The sequence below is a fragment of the Electrophorus electricus genome, chromosome 2 (assembly GCF_041902795.1).
Source record: "Electrophorus electricus isolate QZ-2024a chromosome 2, ASM4190279v1, whole genome shotgun sequence".
Lineage (NCBI taxonomy): Eukaryota > Metazoa > Chordata > Actinopteri > Gymnotiformes > Gymnotidae > Electrophorus > Electrophorus electricus.
Genome location: NC_137498.1, coordinates 44,199,070 through 44,223,002, shown reverse-complemented (window position 1 = coordinate 44,223,002; position 23,933 = coordinate 44,199,070). Strand labels below are relative to the sequence as shown.

At 39.3% G+C, this 23,933-nt stretch overlaps 1 protein-coding gene across 1 annotated transcript; it reads left to right on the top strand.

Moving 5' to 3' along the window:
* The first annotated feature begins 10,303 nt into the window (after positions 1–10,303).
* On the top strand, positions 10,304–23,408 carry slc2a3a (solute carrier family 2 member 3a). The gene is made up of 11 exons (XM_027008317.3): positions 10,304–10,558; positions 11,018–11,134; positions 12,790–12,888; positions 13,040–13,200; positions 14,693–14,933; positions 15,347–15,509; positions 19,826–20,013; positions 20,131–20,235; positions 21,729–21,827; positions 22,150–22,353; positions 22,483–23,408. The coding sequence occupies exons 2-11, from the start codon at positions 11,120–11,122 to the stop codon at positions 22,831–22,833; spliced, it is 1,626 nt and encodes a 541-aa protein (XP_026864118.1). The 5' UTR covers positions 10,304–10,558; positions 11,018–11,119; the 3' UTR covers positions 22,834–23,408.
* Positions 23,409–23,933: the final 525 nt, after the last annotated feature.

The window sequence follows — 23,933 nt, the reverse complement described above, 5'->3', positions numbered from 1 at the left end:
GAGCTCTCTCAAGTTTTTGCCCCTCTTTTAGGATGTGACATTTCCCTCTTTCATTGACAGACATTAAGTGGCACCATCTGTGCTTGACATGGTCAACTTGTGATGGTGTATAAGAGCTTTGTGAAAATTAACAGAAAACTTATGACATGTGACAAGAGATTTAAACATCCCTGAATCATCAAACAGCCCCTGTCACTCTGGATCTCACAAAACTCTCCTGCATGAAACAAAAAAGCTTTTCTGCTCATGACTCCTTCAATTAAAGTAGAAGAGAAGAGCCACTGGGCTGCTAATAGTCAAGAAACTGGAGATGGACATAGACATGGAGACAGAGATGGAGATTGAGAAGGAGATGGCGATAGAGGCTTGGGGCCTTGGGGATTTAGCCAAACACTTGATTAGTTCATATGTATAAATGAAGTTCTGTTCAATAATGTGAGTGTCACAACATGCAACATGCTATTTAGTTTTATCCAGTTTAAGAGGCCTTAAATTAAAAAACAGAACCTAATTTAGTTCTGTACAAAGATTACATTTTCAGTATGCTTCTTTCATACGTTCTTATGTTTAGGTGTCTGCTGGGACATTTTTTCATACATGTAAAATATCCATCTGACCAAGAACACTTTTAAGTCTTTTATGCTGTGTGTGTGTGTTACACTGTAGGTAAAATATGTATTCATATTTTTTCCTAAATTCCACATTTACATTACACACAAATTGATGTTTGAATATTGCAGGCAGGTAGGCTGTTGTGATGGGTGAACACACACACAGGCCAGTCAGCCAGGATCCACATAAGAATGCAGAGGTCTCCATGGCAACATAGCTAAAAGGAGGATTAAACAGATAGAGGGAGCCCTCTGCTTGATGCTGTCTATGTCTTGCTTTTTCTCTTTAAAATGCAGCACGTGTGTGTGGGCACACAATCTTCCTGGCACTCTCTCTCTCTTTCTCTCTCTCTCTCTCTCTCTCTCTGTCACTTCCTGGTTTGGTGAACAGTTCTGCACAAAGGGAAGACACACATATCACTTTATTTTAAATGCCATTATGTAACAAAGTACTTTTTGATTGCACTTTAATATAGTTTTATTTCTCTGAAACCTGAGATTTCTGTTTTTCTGAGTATATAAAGTATGAGCTTCAACCACTGCTGCAGAACGGAAGAGAATCTACAAGTATCATTTAATTAAATGACTTTGTTTTCATAGATAATGTTTTGTACAAATCTTCTCGAATAATATGATTTAGCTGAAATATTTTTTTTCCCTTGTCATTGTCAAATTCCATAAAACAAACAGACCATATGATGAGCAGCTTGGTTTTTCAGTGTTCATGCCTCACAGTTTTATAGAGACTCAAACTGCGGCTAATGACATTTAGAAATCGTCAACAGGTATAAGACTCTCTGTTGCCATAGCAATAGGCTGAGCTGCATTTTCTGTTTTGTAGAAAGAGACAGTGGGCTTGTAACCTCCACCGCTATACCTTCTTCAGAAAGGCTTTCAAAGCACTTACCCAAACCCTACAGCTATGCTGATTCTCACCAGCTGTTTTCGCAAGTATTAAGTATGCGTATGAGCGCATGTTCAGTGTCAGTAAGCACAAACACTGTATGCTAAATTACTTAACTTGCACACAAAAGACTAATATCTTTTTGTAAATAAAGCATAGTAATGCAGAGTTACTCCAGAAAAATTTAAAAATGCCCCATATTTTATATTCCACATGATGGCTGGAATTCACTTAAAATGGGTCATTGATAGTTTATGAGAGAATATACACCCACCAGCAATGTGATCGCAACACACGCATCAGACACTTTATTAGAAACATTTATTTATTAGAAACATGCTGAGAGGTCAGCCATGGTTATTTGGTCAAAAACATGGTCAATAATACAATGTGAAGTAGATTGATTACAATGTAATTATAAGACAATAGTCAATGCACTTATAAAATACACTATGTGGACAAATGTATGTGGATACTCCTTATAAATGTATGGACAAATGTATGACACCACTCTTTCAGCCCTTGCTGTGCATATAAAATCAGTACATATCCGTACAATCTTCATAGACAAACTGGCAGTCGTACTGACAGGCTCAGTGACTTTAAACAAGGTACTGTCACAGGATGGCACTTTTGCTTTAAGCCGGTTTATAAAATTTTTGCTCTGTTTTGCACAATCAACTGTAAATGCTAATATTGATAAATGAAAGCATGTAGGAGCCTCAGTAGCTCTTGCATGAAGTGTTAGACCATGCAGACCCAGCCAGTACCTGAAGCACATAAAAACCATGATACTAACTTTACGCGCAGAAGCTTTGAGCATGAATATAGATAAGATAGGTATAAATACCAGAATATAAGATATATAAGATATATGATATAAGAATATATGAACAGATAGATAGATAGATAGATAGATAGATAGATAGATAGATAGATAGATAGATAGATAGATAGATAGATAGACAGATAGATAGATAGATAGATAGATAGATAGATAGATAGATAGATAGATAGATAGATAGATAGATAGATAGATAGATAGATAGATAGATAGATAGATAGATAGATAGATATTTTTATTAAAGTGAGTGGTGTGTGCATATGTGAAAACACTTAGCTACAAAAAAAACCCCAGAGGTACTACCATAGCAAGGCTAGTCAAGATCTGCATGCAAGTGCAAACTGTGTGTGTGTGTGTGTGTGTGTGTGTGTGTGTGTGTGTGTGTGTGCCATGTTCACAGGCCTGAAGGAGCCATGTGATATCAAAGGTATTCAAATGCTGTGGTTGGCTGCCCTTGTGAACTAGTGATTCTACACTGACAAAACAATGCTCTCACAAATGGTGTTTTCATTGGTTAAATCACCATAATGGCTGCAGTCTAACAGGAAAATATATATTATGGATTTGACACTGAATATGTTGCGTGAAGAACAAAGATGTCCAGTGGTCAAAGTGGGGTTCATTGGCCAAATAGCAAGTAAATATATAAAAAGGACAACACATAAAAGAAATAAAAATTAGAAAGGACATGCATAAAGCTGAATATATAGCCTTGACACATGAGTGCATCTTAAAATAAAGATTTGTAGAGCACACTTAGCAAGAGCCTGTGAATAAAGAATAGGTAGAATGAAAGCTTTCAGTATACCATGTACCATGTACTCAGAGCACACAATATGAAGTCATTATGGTATTATACTGTACATTCAGTCCTCTTTTACTCTTTCAGACCTGTGCTAGAAATCCCAGCAGAAATGGTGTGTGTGTATTAACAGAAATATTCACCACTCAAAGGACTATGGGCCAAAACCATACTATTGGCAATAAAACAATTGTAAATAATACATTAATAAAATAAAAGGGTATGTTTCTTAAAAGTGGATGTGGATGACTTCGGTATTAAAATATATTACCCTTTAGCTGGTTCTACATAAAGTTATCTTCTTCTTAATTTGCATGAAATTTGACCTGATAAGCCCAAAGAGTCTCTGAATTTCATCTGAGGAGGAAAGCTGAAACACAAGAAGAAACGCTGCCACAGTTTCATTGTTATGGGCATCTCTAGACACGCCAACCATGGCAATCAAAATGTATGGACCAAAAGTGAAGAAACGCCCGCAACAGCACACAAAGGTAACGAGTCTCTGGATGCAAAAATGACCACGCCTTTGCTGAGAATTCAGTTTGGACTTCCAGCTCCAGTTCATCTAGGATGTGTCATTTTATGACAAATAATGCAGACATGGTCTCAAAAATAATTGATGTGCATATTTTGGTGGATAATTCTTTCTGTTCTAGATGAACACGTGAAATGCACCTGCTACAGGACTGTTGCTTTCGGTCTTGCTTTGTTCTGCTTGTTGCTAGCCATTATCTCCTGTCTCCAGGCCTTTTACTGTGAGTAGTATTATCTACTACTAGACAAACCTTACGGGATATTTATAGATTTTCTTCATTTTGTAAAAAATTGAAAGTCCCTAATTACTATCATAACTGGATTTTTTACTTTACTTTTTTTGGTGAAGACTATTAGGTGCATTGCAGAGTTAAGAATACTATTAATAATATTAATGACTTAATATCAAAGACCTAATAAGTACTCTTATTTTAAGAAGACATCTGCATTGGACAAACCTATCTTGTTGTTATCACTTTTATGCTTTGTAGCGCTCCAGATCACCTTAGTATTCAAGTCGCAGAAGACTGAGAGTGAGAGCTGTCTCAGAGAGCTGACAAGAAGGTGCAATGCTCTAAACCACTCATGCACTAACCTTTTACTCCAGTACCAAGCACTCAACCAGAACTGTGCCACCAACAAAAGTATTAACCGTGAGTAGTGTCATAAACATTCAGTATGCTCATATTTCAGCAAGGACCAGCCCTGCTATCGTTTAAATTTCTGGTTTTGAAGTTTGCCAAGTAGGAATGTGTAAAAGTACAGGTAAAAAGCATATATCTGCATTTCAAACTGAGCTAAGCACATGGTTAATGCAGTGCTGTAAATAGTTAGAGAAAAGAAGGATATTTTCCATTTTATAAAAGATAATAGAAAAGATTTTGGTGTCTTTGGTAATACCGAAGCTCCCTCAAGTTGCCAATGAAAGTGTGTTTATATGCAGTGAAAGTGTTCATATGAAATTCTGCAATAATCAGTTTTTACTAAAACAAATGTTGACATGGGCATGCAGGCTTAATCGCTATAACAGCATGTGGAGCAATGTGTGTACAATGACCTTCAGTTATATATGCATCCTCAGTTCACATGCACAATCCGAGCCCAGTGGGTTGGGAGCCCTTTAAAGATAAGTGCTACCTGTTTGCCCCGGACCGAAAGGACTGGTTGTCCAGCCAGTACTCCTGCCTGTCTGTCGGCAGTCATTTGGCTCTCATCCAAAATGAGGAGGCGCAGGTAATGGGAATTCCCACACGCTTCATGAGTCTGTCTTGTTGGTCACCGCTCTTTTACAATGAGTCTTGCTGACTTTCATCTGTTACCGTGAACGTTTATCACATTGTGCAGTATGTCTTTATGATTTAACACTTAACACAGCGGTATGCGGTATTCCTTTATGATTTAACCCTTAACATGGCTGTGTGCAGTATCATTTGTGTATGTGTCCTACATCAGTGAAGAGGCCCAGAGTTTCCATTGTAGCCTCTTTCAAAAGGGAGTAAGCATACAAGGAATAAGGGAAGAATTAATATTCCAAAAACCTTAGGCAAAATCTTTTAATAGCAAGACCTGCTCTAGTAAGCTGGCCCATGTGGTGCAGAAAGTCTGCTCATAATGTGGCTTTTATAATCATGAATGTCTTCTCAGAAATTCATTTACAGAAAGGCTGATGACTTCGGTCAGGGTGACTCATACTGGCTTGGTTTGACCAACATGAACCCAGACAGTGCCTGGCTGTGGGCTGATGGCACACCTGCGGAGAACAGAAAGCAGTAAGAAAAAGCTAATGTATGACTAGCTAATGTATTCACTTACTACAGTACTGCCGATAAAGGAGAAGGAGAGAAAACTTAAAAAAAAAAAGTTTTTATTTTAAAGAGTAAATCATTTTAATTTAAATAGTAACATAGTTTTTGTAATTGTTTTATTTTTGCCATTTCTGGAGCACCTTTATTTATTGTAGGAGTGATCATTTTGGTGAATGATCTGCATCACTCAAGTTCAAGTTCAAGTTCGGTTTATTCGTCACATACATAGTCATACACAGTATAACACGCAGTGAAATGGTGGAGAGTGCTCTGTCCAAACTGAGGAAGAGAAACAGGGGTGCATAGAGAAAAAAAATATATATATGCAGATAAATATATATATTCTATGTATGTACAAAAATATATTAACAATGTATGTACAATATATGTATATTATGATTATATACACAATGTACAATGTATATGGTTGGGTATATATGTACACAATCTACAGAATGTACAGATCCATTTTGTATAATACCATATCTACAGTTGTTGTGTAACAGGGTAATTGAGTATAAATCTAAATCTATATATACAGATATACAGTCATGTTACATGGTGGTGGTGGTGGTCCCCACAGTTTATCAGTTTCCCTGATTCAGGGCCCGAATGGCCTATGGGAAGAAGCTCCTCTTCAGCCTCTCTGTCTTGGCCTTCAGGGAGTGGAAGCGCCTCTCTGACCTCAACAGAGAGAAGAGTCTATTGTTGGGATGGGTGAGGTCCTTCACAATTTTCCTGGCCTTGGTTTGGCACCGCTTGTAGTAGGTGGTCTGCAGGTCAGGAAGTTCCGAGTGAGTGATGCGCTCTGCTGAACGCACTACCCTTTGGAGTGCTTGTCTGTCCTGCTTGGTGCTATTCCCAAACCAGACTGTGCTGTTCCCCGTGAGGATGCTCTCGATAGTGCAGGTGTAGAAGTTCCGCAGTACCTTGGAGGGCAGTCTGAAGTCCCTTAGGCATCTGAGGTGGTAAAGACGCTGACGAGCCTTCTTTGCCAGGGAGCTGGTATGGCGGGACCAGGACAGGTCCTGCGAGATGTGAACACCAAGGTACCTGAAACTATCTACTCTCTCCACCGTGGTTCCACTGATCCTCACAGGTTGGTAGTGCCGCACCTGCTTCTTGCTGCAATCCACGATCAGCTCCTTTGTCTTACTGACGTTTAGGAGGAGATTATTTTCCTGGCACCAGTTTTCCAGGTGTTTAATCTCCTCCAGGTAGGCCCTCTCGTCGTTGTCCGAGATCAGGCCCACGACAACGGTGTCGTCAGCAAACTTGACAATGATGTTAGAGCTGCAAGTGGCTGTGCAGTCGTAGGTGTACAGTGAGTAGAGCAGGGGGCTTAGGACACAACCCTGAGGAGCTCCAGTGCTGAGGGTGAGGGTGGATGAGGCGCAGTTGCCCACCCGTACTGATTGTGGTCTGTCTGTTAGGAAGTTGGAGATCCAGTCGCACAGGGATGTATGCAGTCCTAGATCTCCCAATTTAGTAGTGAGTAGGGAGGGAATGATAGTGTTAAATGCTGAACTGTAGTCGACAAATAGCATTTTAACATAATTTCCCCTCCCTTCGTCCAGGTGAGTCAGTGTAGTGTGGAGCAGATGTGCAATCGCATCGTCAATGGAGCGGTTGTGGCAGTATGCAAACTGCAGTGGGTCCATGGAGGCTGGCAGTGAAGATGTGATGAAGTCTCTGACTAGCTTTTCAAAGCACTTCATCACGACTGATGTGAGGGCGACAGGGCGGTAGTCATTGAGGTCGGAGCAGGGTCGAGGTTTCTTCGGGACGGGGACGATGGTGGACCGCTTGAAACTGGACGGGACAATACCGAGCGTCACTGACGGCATTTGGTGTCTCAGTGGCTGAAGTACTAGACTAGTAATCAGAAGGTTGCCATTTCTAGTCCCACCACTGCTGTTGGGTTCCTGAGCAAGACCTTTAACCCTGAATTACTTAAGTTGTATTCAGATATATTTGTAAGTTACTTTGGATAAAAGCATCAGCTAAATGCTGCAAATGTAAAAGCATGACTGATTCATGGTCTTCCCAGGTTCTGGGACCAGCCCTCTTCAAGGGGTAAAGGAAATAACCTCTGTGCTCGTTTAACCCCAGGAGGCTTCTACCACAGCAGCTGGTACCCCTTTTCGTGCAAAAACAACCTGAAAAGGATTTGTGAGAAGAGCTATGTAATGTCCTAGGGCAGAGAAATTTACTTCTAAGTTATTGATATGTATCAGATGCCTTGTGGGAAAAAACAAAATAGCCATTAATATATAAGAATTTAGTTTTTCACCAGATGGATAGTAGTTATAAAAATAGTTTAATAAAGTACATGAAAAACAAAAAGTAAATGCATAATAAATTAACTTTGTTACATACATTTCAAAATGAAAATAATGACTAGTTTTGTGAAATGGAAAATTAAATTTTGCAGGTGAACAAAAGGTAAAACCTTAGAAAATAACTGTTACATCTTAAAGAATTTACTATTTTCAAATTACAGTAGCCAGACTATAACTGATCTACATGTTTACCAAAATAGATACATTTGTGTTATATCGCCCTCTAGTGGTTATATATTGAAATTAAATGTAGCCATTGTGACCACAGGAGCCAAGACTTTTAATTGCAACACAGTTGTTGTCTGTTATTTAATTTAATATTATATTAACGATATTTTAATTATGATTCATTAGTTTATAGGAGATTTCTTGCAATGACAGAGTAATATCTGTACTTTTAATTTGACCTTTCTTTTATTAATAATTTATTTTCGGTAAAGCACTTTGTAAACTGTGCTATAAAATTGCTATATTGTCAATGCTTATTATTATTGTTGTTGTTATTATTATCAATAATAATAATAATAATAATAATAATAATAATAATAATAATAATAATAATTATTATTATTATTATTATTATTATTATTATTATTATTATCATTATTATTATTATTATTATTATAAAACCCCAATACTGAATTGTGCATGTGTACTTGTGTGTATGCATGTATACACAATTTGCAACTGATAATTGATTCATAATTTCTATCATTGACCTCTGGCTTTTATTGTCTCATCACGTCTATGCCTACATTAGCTGCAACATGTTATTCACTGTGTCAACCAGATGATGGCAGTAGTTATATATATATATAGAGAGAGAGAGAGAGAGAGAGAGAGAGAGAGAGAGAGAGAGAGAGAGAGAGAGAGAGAGAGAGAGAGGTTGTCTTCTCTTACATAAATCTTTTTAATTTACACAGATCATCTAATTACAATGGTATTTGAAATTAAACCATAATGATGTACTTTAACTGTAAAATCAAATAATGATTTTCCTGTGTCAAGTAGAATGTCTCATCATTTTTCAGATTTATATAGATGTGTGTATTCTTCTAATCCCACAAAGTCCTCAGGCCAATTCAGTTCTGAGTAGTCCTGAGAGACACATCACTGTAAATATTTTTGTTGTTGTTGTTACTGTTATAGATACGGAGGCTATGATTTAGGTGAGTGAGTGAGAGAGAGAGAGAGAGAGAGAGAGAGAGAGAGAGAGAGAGAGAGAGAGAGAGAGAGAGAGAGAGAGAGATTGGTTTTTACATTTGGCATTTTGGCTCTTATCTAGAATGACTTAGCATTGTCGTCTATCCAGAAATTATTTGTCTAGTTCTGAGACTTTTTGGCCTTAGTCTCAGAATCCCATCAATTTAATTCATACAAAGACAGAGAAAGTGAGAGAGAGAGAGAGAGAGAGAGAGAGAGAGAGAGAGAGAGAGAGAGAGAGAGAGAGAGAGAGAGAGAGAGAGAGAATTGCAAAACCGTTCTCCCTTGAAGCAATTTGGGCACAGCCAAAAAAGGGGAGAGAAAAATGTTCTAATGTTATAATGTCTATAATGTCTATAATGTTATGTTATATAATGTTATAATGTTATAATGCTATAATGTCTATAATGTTATGTTATATAATGTTATAATGTTATAATGCTATGTTTATAATGTTATGTTGTAATGTTATGTTATATAATGTTATAATGTTATAATGCTATAATGTTATGTTATATAATGTTGTTATATGTTATAATATTATAATGCTATAATGTCTATAATATTATGTTATATAATGTTATAATGTTAAATCAAGTACATCTATACCACCAGCCACCACTGCAGATACTGAACCGACAGGGTGTTCTATTACTGAACTGACGGGGTGTGCCATTACTAAACTGACGGGGTGTGCCCTTCCGTATTGTTCATTCAGGTGCTTAAAGGCTCAATACCAACAACTGTCACACTAGACATCCAAAATATAGCATTCTTTAACTTTGACAGTTTGACAGTGCATAATATGACAACAGTGTAACAAACATATAAACCGGTAACTAACGTAGCCTTATTGCAGGGGTGTACGATTTATGTAACAGGCCACATTACACTCAGCCAATGTCAAATGGTCCAGACAAAGAAAGGAATAATCAGTAACAAATCTTTTCTTAAATATGTCAATTTTTCATGATTTATATAAAGACAAAAAAACATTCTGGTACTGAGGAGAAATTACATCGCTGTTTCCACATTCAGTGTGATAACTACACAAGGGACAAAATCCCTCCGAAATCAACCAGGTCCAGACCTCAGCGTCCTCGTAGCTAAATACCGCCCCAGTTGTAACCTGTGAAATGCACACGATTATATTCTCGGTGTCTAGAGTGAAGGAAGGAGCACAAGCGCTCTCGTAATACCGTGATGCAGATTTTTTGCGCCGCGCGCCTGCGCTCCAGCCGTAGCATGTCAAGGTCGCTGGCACGAAACATTCGTTGCCGTGACGGAGGAGTTGTAAGACCTGATGCAAAATGCATGTCACGGATAAATGAACGTGAGCAAAAAAAGGTTGCGCAGAGGTTGTTCTTATTATATGAGGCGAACCGGTGATATTTAGTCAAAGGACGGCGTGCGGATTGTCGTGTAGTCGTCGTGCGAAGATCTCTGAATTTCCGAGCACGGCATCGGGGTGGTGCGTGCGGCGACAGTCGTACGCAACATCCGAGATCAGAAGGTAATTTAACATCTTAGTGATAATAAGCACAATGACAGCAGCAGCTTTGCGAGGGAATGGGTTTATGCTACCGTGGCTCGAATAACTAACATAACGGAGCTTTTACTGAATTCCAAACCAGATATATTGTCATGAGAGCATTCAGTTTTAACTGACGAATCAGCCGTAATTTATCAAACAGCTGGCCGACATGTAATTCATACATATCGAAGGTTTGTGATTATCAAATCTGAATGGGTTTGCATATAATTTGACTCGTGTTTTATATATAATCGTAGGCAGCAGTCTTATATCCGAGTTTTCCTAGGCGTGTTGACAAAAAACCGACGTCGCCAATCTAGCAAGTACCTGTTGTTCGCCGAACACTTTCGAGTTGAACATATATCGTGTCTTTTTATTACGTACGTTCCTACTTTTTTCCTTTTTTTCTTTCTTTTTTGTCTGTTTCTTTCTTTTCAGTAAGCTGCCAGCTATACCTTACGTCCAAACCTTCGCGGATATAGCGTGCAAAATCGCACGTCCTCCAAGAACACATCAATCTCGGGTTGATCAACTCTGACCATGGCAGGGGAGACAGTGAGTAGTTTCTTGGTTCTTACCAGTTCTAACGAGATCTGAAGAGTGACATCTGTAGGTTTACAGATAATTAGACTGAAACAATACAGTTAAAGGGTCATACAACTGCTGTGCAGGACATCACAGTGTTTATAATGAGTAATACATATAGTAATCTTGAGAACCATGGAGAGATTATTTTATATTTCAAGGCTGTATCACTCTACAGCAGGAATCTAACCTTATTTGTCTGTTTAGCCATCACCTTCAAGTGACATAGGTGCAGAAATTATGATAGCAACAAAGGAGAGAAACAGAGGATAAGGTATTAAGTTTTGGAATGAAAGGACTGTGTCTGCAAAGTTGTGTGTGTGTGTGTGTGTGTGTGTGTGTGTGTGTGTGTGTGTGTGTGTGTGTGTGTGTGTGTGTGTGTGTGAAACCTGCCTTGTCTGCAGTGGACTCATTCAGACAATAACCTTGAGAGGCTGATCCTCTGGGATAATCTTTAGTGCTGAAACCATCTTGGGTTTTCTCAGAATTACAAAGTCATTGTGAATGAAAGAGATACAGATAGAAATATAGATAGATTAGGTGAGAGAGGCTTAGAGAGACAGACAGACAGACAGACAGACAGAGAGAGAGAGAGAGAGAGAGAGAGAGAGAGAGGAGAGAGGAGGGCAGGGAGTGGCAGTAGCCTGATAGTGAGGTGTGGCTTTTTGTTTACAGTATGTGCAAGATATTTTTATATGATTTTGAAATCAACTTCAGAGGATAAGGCGGACATCTTAGAAAAACATTCATCATTCATCGCATGACACACAGACTCTTGTTGAAGGGCAACATGAGGTCATCTCAGTAGAGAGCTTAGATCTCTATAGCATCATGTAGCCCACTGGATTTTGCTCTGTTGGCAGTGTTAGCGTCCTGTTGCTGAGGAAACCTGCATTAAAAAAAGCCCTGGTGCTTTTGTCTGCTGCCTGCTTGGCCAGATCTCATCTTACAGACCAAAAAGCAGAGGGCCATTCTTGGACAATGGTGAAGTGTTTGTGAGCGCATAGCATGCACGATTATGGCTGTTACTTGTGTTTTGTTTATGGCACAATTATATCTGTTACTCATGTTTTTATGACACAGTTAGGTTACTTGTGTTTTGGTTAAGGCACAATTAGGCTACTCATGATTTTTTAGGGCACGATTAGGATGCTCATGTTTTGTTTATGGCATGGTTAGGTTACTTGTGTTTTGTTTATGGCACGATTAGGTTACTCGTGTTTTGTTTATGGCACAGTTAGGTTACTCTTGTTTATTGGACATATTAGAAACAGATAGGTAGGCTCACTGAATCAAGCTACTATGCAAATGCAGATGCAAATGCAGTTATTTGCATTTAAATAAAATTTATCTAGGTTAAAACATTTACATTGCTACAATTATATGTTGGTTATTACTAAGAAAAAAACTGAAGGTGTTTCTTAATAATGGTCATCATTAATTGCCCAGAGCCAATGCCATGTATTACCATGTATTACCATGTATTGGGGCTATGGTATCAATATCTGTGCCTCCATAGTTTTTGTAATATTGTTAATTTATAATGCTGTAAACAAGCACCACTACCAGTTTACAGAAATCCTAAATAATTAAGAGTTCCTCTTCTTCCTCTCTTATTCTTGCAGAAACAAGTAACATGCTACCTACTTTTCTCTTTGGCTACGGCTGTCATTGGCTCCCTGCAGTTTGGATATAACACAGGAGTCATCAATGCACCTGAACAGGTAAGGTGTGTTTGTGTGTGTGATAACTGTCTTGTATACTGTTATTTTGATTAGACCTTCTTAGACAGGGATATTTAATATCACACGAATCACCATCAGTGAGCGTACCCCAGAAATTCTCATAACGACTCCTTCTGCCGACACTCTTCAGAAATTACGCATGTTCTTCAATCAAACATGGATGGAGCGTTATGGGGTTCCTATTGACCCCGGAGTGTGCACCATCGTGTGGAGCGTAGCAGTGGCCGTCTTCAGCGTGGGTGGTATGGTGGGCTCCTTCTGTGTTGGGGTCATCGCCAACAAGTTTGGGCGGTGAGTGAGAAACCTCTGAAGCGTTACGAGTGCTACCCCCTACAGGTGTAGTTTAGTGATGAATCAGCTCCTATAAATAAGTAACACTGATAAATAATACATTATGCAATTGGAGTTTGTGTTGTATTATAAATGGAAGCTTTAATATAAAAGCCATAACTGGAGTCCTGCTGATTTCATAGGACAAATTGGTTAGTATCACAGACCTAGATTCTTTAAAAAAACATTCTTAAAATATAACTACATAGCTAGAATAGTAACTTAGCCTTGCCAAGCTACCCTTCCATGTTAAGCTAATAGCCTACCTTAATGGCTGAGTGGTCAATAGAATTTGTCGATAAGTGGCTCCATGCTGACATTAGTTTAGCCAGATTCTTGATCATACAACTTCCAAAACATAACATTGATGTTTGTAATTTTATCTGAAAGTTTTTATTCCAATTAGAATTGTCAGTGTTTGTTAAATTTAAATCCACATCAGAATTCAAAAGGAGAACTTAGATAAAAAATGCATAACACTTCATTATGTTATATTAGGAAATCCCCTGGAAACAATGTTTTCATGTGTGATGAGTGATGAGCTATGGCATTTAGATTTTGTCCAGTTAAGTCCAGTTTCCCAGTTTTTTGCATTTCATGGAAAATTGGATATGTCATGGGAAACGGTTGACAAAGTACACTGACAAAATACAAATGAAGAATAGGTGCTGTCATTCTTTTAGGTTTGCTTAGAGCAGGCTTTTGATCCAAACAACCAGAGACACAGCTCGTGTCCAAGTATTAATGTCACACCCTGTTATGTTTGCTGACCAAATTAATAACATATTGCAAATTATTATTACATTTATTACATAATCACCAGATGGCAATTACTGGGACTGACTGAGATTAATTGAGTTGAGATTTTGCACGATTGTTACATTCCTCATATGCTCTTACATATGTTAATAACAGAACAAATAAGATACAAAGCATTTTTATTTTTGAGATAATGCAAAGAAATTGCTTTGTATATCAAAAGATAATGAGGTGATTTCAGGATATGCATAAACAATAATTTATTATGGTTTATTACATCAACATAATCGGCATGATAATTAAAAGTGAACTAAAAATTCATTACCATGACAAACTTAGAGGCAAATATGTATGGGCTAGGTTAAGAGAGAAACCAAGCTTAAAAACTGTAAACCTGTATAATTTATTCTTTAATAGATTTGAAGACTTTTCCCAAGGGGAGAAATTAAGCTAATGTGTACCTGTTAGCATATTGTAAAGAAAGGTTCCACAGTTCAAGCTGGATAAAACTGCATAAGAACAGTTTTGATTCTGTCATGTTTGTTGCATCCTGAAGCATTTATTGTTAAAGAACGATGGTTGTTTTGAACTTGTATCATGTTACATATTTCAGATATCTACTGGCCATGAGTTCAACTGCTCTTCAGCTTCCAGTAAAAGTGTGTTAATGGGTATTACTGTTCTGTCTTGACAGACGCAAGTCCATGTTCCTCGTGAACATTTTAGCGTTGCTTGGTGGTGGACTGATGGGGCTGTGCACTCTCTTAAATTCCTTTGAGATGATCATTGTTGGCCGTCTGATCATTGGGCTCTTCTGTGGCCTCTTCACTGGACTTACCCCGATGTACGTGGGGGAGGTCTCTCCTACCCCTCTTCGCGGAGCCTTCGGGACTCTGCACCAGCTTGGCGTGGTGGTGGGCATCTTGATTGCACAGGTGATCTTTTATGCAGCTGCCATGTTTGAGTGTGATTTAGCATAGGACTGTGATTCTTAATATTTGTTGGTCTCACTTAAAATATAAAATAAATCTGTACATTGATTTGATTTTTAAGAAAGGCAGAATTTGGGGTTACTACTTCCACCAAAATATCTTTTAAAAAGTGAACTATTAAAATTAATTTTTCAAGCTGGTTTTCAGCTGGTATTCAAGCTGGTTTTCATTTGAAAGATTTCAAATGAAGTATTAATCCTCCAATCAACCCCCCTTTTTACGTAACTAACTTGGCTCATGCTAATATGCTAAGGCAAACAAACAGAACTGTTGCTTACTAGCTGCTGTTAACATGCTAATATATATTCAGGCTTACAGATGTGTGCCTGCTGTCCTGTTTTTTCTGCTGCATGTAGATCTTAGGTTTAGAGTTCCTGCTGGGCTCAGAAAAGCTCTGGCCGCTGCTGCTCGCTCTCACTGGCATACCGGCTGTGCTGCAGTGTCTGCTTCTGCCCTTCTGCCCCGAGAGCCCGCGTTACCTCCTCATTAACCTAAACAAGGAGGAACAGGCTCGTGAAGGTGAAATCTAACATCTTACCACATGCCCAGCATATACTAACACATAAGATTAAGGGTATGTAGTTAACATGATTGCTTTGCTTTAAGGCTAATTTCCTATAAGGCTAATAATAGGGTTTTTTCTTTTCAATCATTGGCCTATACAGTTCAAGTTCAAGTTCAAGTTCGGTTTATTCGTCACATACATAGTCATACACAGTATAACACGCAGTGAAATGGTGGAGAGTGCTCTGTCCAAACTGAGGAAGAGAACCAGGGGTGCATAGAGAAAAAAAATATATACATACAGATAAATATATATATTCTATGTATGTACAAAAATATATTAACAATGTATGTACAATATATGTATATTATGATTATATACACAATGTACAATGTATATGGTTGGGTAAATATGTACACAATCTACAGAATGTACAGATCCATTTTGTATAATACCATATCTACAGTTGTTGTGTAACAGGGTAATTGAGTATAAATCTTAATCTATATATACAGATGTACAGATATACAGTCATGTTACATGGTGGTGGTGGTGGTCCCCACAGTTTATCAGTTTCCCTGATTCAGGGCCCGAATGGCCTGTGGGAAGAAGCTCCTCTTCAGCCTCTCTGTCTTGGCCTTCAGGGAGCGGAAGCGCCTCCCTGACCTCAAAAGAGAGAAGAGTCTATTGTTGGGATGGGTGGGGTCCTTCACAATTTTCCTGGCCTTGGTCTGGCACCGCTTGTAGTAGGTGGTCTGCAGGTCAGGAAGTTCCGAGTGAGTGATGCGCTCTGCTGAACGCACTACCCTTTGGAGTGCTTGTCTGTCCTGCTTGGTGCTATTCCCAAACCAGACTGTGATGTTCCCTGTGAGGATGCTCTCGATAGTGCAGGTGTAGAAGTTCCGCAGTACCTTGGAGGGCAGTCTGAAGTCCGTTAGGTGTCTGAGGTGGTAAAGATGCTGACGAGCCTTCTTTGCCAGGGAGCTGGTATGGCGGGACCAGGACAGGTCCTGCGAGATGTGAACACCAAGGTACCTGAAACTATCTACTCTCTCCACCGTGGTTCCACTGATCCTCACAGGTTGGTAGTGCCGTTCCTGCTTCTTGCTGCAATCCACGATCAGCTCCTTTGTCTTACTGACGTTTAGGAGGAGATTATTTTCCTGGCACCAGTTTTCCAGGTGTTTAATCTCCTCCAGGTAGGCCCTCTCGTCGTTGTCCGAGATCAGACCCACGACAACGGTGTCGTCAGCAAACTTGACAGTGATGTTAGAGCTGGAAGTGGCTGTGCAGTCGTAGGTGTACAGTGAGTAGAGCAGGGGGCTTAGGACACAACCCTGAGGAGCTGCAGTGCTGAGGGTGAGGGTGGATGAGGCGCAGTTGCCCACCCGTACTGATTGTGGTCTGTCTGTTAGGAAGTTGGAGATGCAGTCGCACAGGGATGTATGCAGTCCTAGATCTTCCAACTTAGTAGTGAGTAGGGAGGGAATGATAGTGTTAAATGCTGAACTGTAGTCGACAAATAGCATTTTAACATAATTTCCCCTCCCTTCGTCCAGGTGAGTCAGTGTAGTGTGGAGCAGATGTGCAATCGCATCGTCAGTGGTGCGGTTGTGGCGGTATGCAAACTGCAGTGGGTCCATGGAGGCTGGCAGTGAAGATGTGATGAAGTCTCTGAGTAGCTTTTCAAAGCACTTCATCAGGACTGATGTGAGGGCGACAGGGCGGTAGTCATTGAGGTCGGAGGAGGGTCGAGGTTTCTTCGGGACGGGGACGATGGTGGATCGCTTGAAGCTGGACGGGACAATACCGAGCGTCAGGGAGAGATTGAAGATGTCGGTGAATACCGGGGCTATCTGATCTGCGCAGGCTTTGAGGACCCTCCCGCAGATACCGTCTGGTCCCATCGCCTTCCTGGTATTCACCCTTTTAAACACTCTCCTCACGTCACTCTCCGTGATGATGAGAGGGCGCTGTTCTATGGTGGGCCCCGCGCATGTGCCATTGGCTGCGCCGATAGTGCCATTAGCACTAGCGCCGTTAGCATTTGTGCTGCTAGCATTAGCGCTGCTAGATGTAGCCTCGAAGCGAGCAAAGAATGTATTCAGCTCGTTCGCCAGAGACTCATCCGCACTCAGCAGTCCGGAGGGTGGGCTCCTGTAGTCCGTGAGTTCTTTACCATAAGTGGAGTGTGACTAAATTGGGATTGCTTGGCTGTCGAATAGCTCAAACATATATTCCAAACCTGTATACTAAAAGTGAAATGCACAAGAAACAGTAAGTTATACACTTTAAAAAGGAGACATGAGCGATTGCTTTATAGCCAAAGAAAAACTTGTAAAAGGTTAAAGTCCTTAAGCCTGAATACCAGCAGCATGATGACACTTGTTCAGAATGTGCCATTTTTATTTTACACTAAAGTACAGACACATACAGCGGGTGAAATAAGTATTGAACACATCACCAATTTTCTAAGTAAATATATTTCTAAAGGTGATATTGACATGAAATTCTCACCAGATGTCAGTAACAACCCATCCAATCAAGAAATCAAACCATAGATATCAATAAATTAAGTTATGTGTAATAATGATAAATGACACAGGGGAAAAAGTATCGAACACGCTTACTGAAATTTATTTAATACTTCGTACAAAAGCCTTTTTTGGTGATGACAGCTTCAAGACGCATCCTGTATGGAGAAACTAGTCGCATGCATTGCTCAGGTGTGATTTTGGCCCAATTCTTCCACACAAACACTCTTCAAATCCTGAAGATTCCGTTGGCTTTTTCTATGAACTCTGAGCTTTAGTTCCTTCCATAGATTTTCAATTGGATTCAGGTCAGGTGATTGGCTGGGCCATTCTAGAAGCTTTATTTTCTTTCTCTGAAACCAAATGAGAGATTTCTTGGCTGTGTGTTTGGGATCATTGTCTTGCTGAAATGTCCACCCTTGTTTCATCTTCATCAAACTGGTAAATGGCAGCAGATTTTTATCAAGAATGTCTCGGTACATTTGTCCATTCATCCTTCCTTAAATTATATGAAGCATGGCAGTGCCATATGCTGAAAAACAGCCCCACATAACAATGTTCCTACCTCCAAACTTCACTGTTGGTATGGTATTTTGGGGGTGATATGCAGTGCCTTTTGACCTCCAAACATGGTGTGTATTATGGCATCCAAAGAGTTCAATTTTGGTCTCATCTGACCAGACTACATTCTCCCAGTATTTCACAGGCTTGTCTAAATGTTGATGAGCAAACGTTAAATGTGCTTTAACATGCTTTTTGTTCAGCAATGGAGTCTTGCATGGTGAGCATGCATACAGGCCATGGAGGTTGAGTGCATTACTTATTGTTTTCTTTGAAACAATTGTACCTGCTGATTCTGGTTCTTTTTGTAGCTCTCCACAAGTGGTCCCTAGCTCTTGGACAACTTTTATAATAATTATTTTCACTCTGTCTGAAATCTTGCAGGGAGCACCTGGTCGTGGCCGGTTTATGGTGAAATGATGTTCTTTCCACTTCCGGATTATGGCCCCAACAGTGCTCACTGGAACCTTCAGTAGTTTAGAAATTCTTCTGTAACCAATGCCATCAGTATGTTTTGCAACAATAAGGTTGTGAAGGTCTTGAGAGAGCTCACTGGTTTTACCCATCATGAGATGTTTCTTGTGTGGTACCTTGCTAATGAGACACCTTTTTATAGGCCAGCAGTTGAACCAGCTGATATTAATTTGCACTGTGCCAGGATTGCTTTCTAATTACTGATAGATTTCAGATGGTGTCATGACTCTCCATGGCTTCATGCACCTCTCTTTCTTCATATTTTCAATACTTTTTCCCTGTGTCATTTCTCATTATTACACATAACTTAATTTATGGACATCTATGGTTTGATTTCTTTGAATGTGTGGATTAGATGGGTTGTTATCGACAGCTGGTGAGAATTTAATGTCAGTAGCACCTTTAGAAATATATTTACTTAGAAAATTGGTGACGTGTTCAATACTTATTTAACCTGCAGTATAAAAGATCAGATTATGCCATATTCTTTTCTACTCTGTCAACAGTGACGCTGTGTTCTCTGCTTACGTCTTGAATATCTACTGTTCCATTTTTTTGTATCTTCCTGACCTGTTGTCATTTTTCTTTGCCTCTTTGCCTCTTGATTGAACTTTACAATGTAGTCAGTCTCACGTCACCCTGTTGGCGCCATGATAGAACCTGAGCTGTTCCCATTTATTCTGCAACACTGGGTATAATAATGCCCTCACCGTCTGCAATCCTCTTCCAGACTGTCACCTAACAGTCATTTTATGTCTTAGCACTGGTGCGTCTTCGTGGGTGCGAGGATGTGTCGAAAGACATGGAGGACATGAAGGAAGAGAGTGTGAAAATGAACATGGAAAAGAAGGTGACCATCCCTGAACTCTTCCGCAGTGCCACATACCGCCAACCACTTCTCATCGCCATCATGCTGCAACTCTCCCAGCAGCTGTCTGGCATCAACGCTGTAAGTGGAACTTTTATGGACTTACATTATAGACTATAATGGACACAGTCTCAACAGCTATGCCAGTGTACCCTTAACTAACATGGATATCTTGTTTTATCTCTTGTGCCATCTCAGGTATTCTACTACTCGACGGGTATTTTTAAATCTGCAGGTGTGACCAAACCCATATATGCTACCATTGGAGCTGGGATTGTAAACACCGTTTTTACTGTTGTGTCGGTAGGTGCCTAAGAATTGGAGAATTGTATTCTAGCAATGTTCAGTTTAATATTCACCTCCAGCATCTGCACTGTGATTCCATAGGCCTGACGACACACTTATAATGGAAACATAGATGCAGTTTTTGGAATAGTCAGTAAACGTTTGTGCAAAATACCTGAATTTTTCAGTCAAAGATATTTGTAAAATAAACTGTAAACCTGTAAAATGTATTCTTTAGGAGATTTGAAGACTTTTCCATGGTGAAGTAATTATGGTACTAACAAACCAGACAAGGGCCAGAGGCAGGAATCACAGGTTAGATGTTCAAGCGTCAAAATATACCAAGGTCAGACACAGGTGGTACAAAAGGGCTAGGCAAGAATCTAAAACCACAGAAAACAGGCAAGAAATCAAAAGGCAAAACATGAAGAATAATACACTATAGTTTTTATGAACACAGAGACTGATGGCAATACTTCACAATGACTCCAAAGTCCTGGAAGCTTTATATAGCAGTGATGAAGATGAGCTGCAGGGGAGTGAAAATCAGCTGCTATGAAGACTGCTAGAATTATAGGGACAAGGACCTCTGGTGGCCAGACGTGTGCATCAAAGCACCATCACTGACAGTAATCTGTTACTGCTAGCATCCACTGCTGCACTCTCTTCACTGGTTTCTAGTAGCGGAACACATCAGATTTAAAACCTTAATGCTTGCCTACAAAGCCAAAAATGGACCAGCCCCTACATACATGATGTCAATGGTCAAAGCCCGATCCGTACCTTGAGTACTTCGAACCTCAAGTATGGCGCGACTTGAAATGCCACGCTTCAAGTCTCATGGAAGACAAGCATGGAGACTATTCTCTGTACTGGCTCCTAGATGGAACGAACTTTCACTTGCTGTCTGGACAGCAGAGTCCCTTGCAGCCTTCAAACGCAGACTGAAGACCCATCTATTCATGGACCCTGCTCATATGTTGACTAACTGAAACTAATACTTATTGTAGGGTATTGTTTATTACACTGATGTTGTAATAAACAAACTCTAGTACTTATTATTTATTGCACTTATCATTGTCAAAGATAGATCTTATATGTATTTTGCACTTCTAGGCATCAGCATTGATCCCTGTATTTCTACAGTATTCTAGTTCATTGGTATCTTGGACTCTAACCTACAGTACTGGCTAGGATGTATTCTACAAGTAAATGACAAAGCACTTTTCTAAGTCGCTCTGGATAAAAGCGTCTACTAAATGACGTAAATGTAGGATGTCGGTCACACCCTAAAACATTTATTGTTAAAGTAAAATGGTTGTTGTTTTGAAGTTGTTTTATATTGTCACATATTTCAATTGTTTATTGTTTATTTATTATTTAATAACATTTCTATTATTCAGTAAACTGAATTATTGCTTGTTCATTTCCTACAGGTGCAGTAGTTAGAGAATAGATTGAAAAATGTATGTATACGATTTTCCTCTCATGACCTTTTTTCTTGCTTAAAGCTATTCCTTGTTGAGAGAGCTGGAAGGAGGACATTGCACCTAATTGGCTTGGGTGGTATGGCTATCAGTGCTCTGGTCCTGACCATTGCCCTTCTATTGGTAGGTTCCACCTTATGTTACCAGATCTCAGTTGGGCGGTGGTAGTTCAGTGGTTAAGGTAATAGACTAGTAGTCAGACAGTTGCTAGTTCAAATTGCACCACTGCCAAGTTACCACTGTTGGGCCCCTGAGCAAGACCCTTGAGCCTCTGTTGTAGTCACTCATAATTGTAAGTTGCTTTGGATAAAAATGTCCTGTCAGTAATTATTTTCTTAAAAACTTTCAGAAATTTACTAGCTTGAAGTTATCAATCAGTGAGCTAGGTCTTTTTTAAAAAAGTTATGTTTATGACTTGTTTATTCTTGTCTCCTTTCCTGAGCAGAAGGAGATCCAGTCTCTAAGATTCCTGAGCATTGCAGCAGTGTTTGGTTTTGTGGCTATGTTTGAAATGGGTCCAGGGCCCATCCCATGGTTCATTGTGGCTGAGCTTTTCTCCCAGGGGCCACGTCCTAGTGCTATGGCAGTTGCTGGTTGCTCCAACTGGACTGCTAACTTTCTTGTGGGCATGAGTTTCCCCAAACTGGAGGTGACCAATCTGTTTTAGCATTAGATTAGATATATTAGATTATATGTCTTGATTTTAATCCAGAATTTGGAAATATGTTAATTTAATTCTTTAGATCAATATTACATTGCCCTGTGTCTTATTTGATAGGAACTTTGTGGGCCATATGTCTTCATCATCTTCATGATCTTCCTGATCATCTTCTTCATTTTCACGTTCTTCCGCGTTCCTGAGACCAAGGGCCGAACCTTTGATGAGATTGCCCAAAGCTTTAGTGGGGCTCCACCTCCGATATACACATCTCCAGAGGAGGCGAGCAGAGTCGTGGTGCCCCCATCTCCAGGAAAGGAGAAAGTTCCGCTGGTGGCGGCCAGTTCTGGATCGGAGAATCCCAGTTCTTCTGTGAAGCCCCCTTCAGAAACCACCAAGGAAGAGAAGGATGAGGAGAAGTTCAAGTCTGCTACAGAACCACTGGTAAAATCTGCTGCTGAGGACAACTAAAATTCCACTGTCCAGGGAAGTGTGTAGATATTATAAAACGTATTAATGAAAATTATAAATGGAAAGAAAAATAAACTAATAGTACTAATTTGTTTTTTTTTAAAGAATGAGATGTATTTAATTTATTTTTGTGTAATGACACTGTTGACGAATTGGTGCAATTTCCCTTTTAGTAGTTTTTATTGTAGTAGATTATTACCATAAAATTTTTGGTTGTGTCACAGGCATATAGAATGTGCAGAACAAACGCAAGCCTCCAACTGAAAGAGTTTAACGAAACAAACAAATCCCAAAACAAACATAAAAGTGCACTAACCAAAACTAAAGAAAGCTGATGTAACAATAATATCAGTAACCAACAATTGGTCAAAGAGATGCAAAACGTGAAAACAATGTATCAACATAATAGCACAAAGGTGATATGAGATTGAGGCAAAACACGCGCCACATGGGTGGAGCATGGCAATAAACCAAAACAAAAATATGTGCTACATACATGCTATGAAAAATGTTACATAAGCAAGAAGCCCGTGGCACGTAATAGGTTGTAGATATTTATTGCTCTTTTAATGGCAGATATCAATTGACTTTTAAATATGGTTTAAAATGCAATCTGGATTATAATAAACGTTTAACACTTGCTCATTATATTTACAAATTAAAGCCAAACTTAATTTTGAGCTAACTTCAAATAAGAGAATGAAAGGGATGTTTAATCCAAGGATTCATAATATAAAAGGTGATAGTGATTTACCCTCAAATCATTGCCCTTCTTATCAAGAACACAAATATGTGAAGGAATATTTAGTGATACCACAATAAACTTTAAACTGACAACTGTAACCATTTAAATGAAACCCTCTGGTACTAAAATCATTTTCAATCAAGATCAAGACAAATGAAGGTGATTCTTGCAGTAATAGCAGGGAATTAATGAAAAGCACAGAAGTTTTGCTTAATTAGGACTGGCAGTAAAAATAATGTACCATTTATATGACATGCTTCTATAGTCAATGGAGCTTTACCCAAGCATACAATTGCTAGTTTACTGCCAAAATATGTACACACACACACACACACACACACACACACACACACAC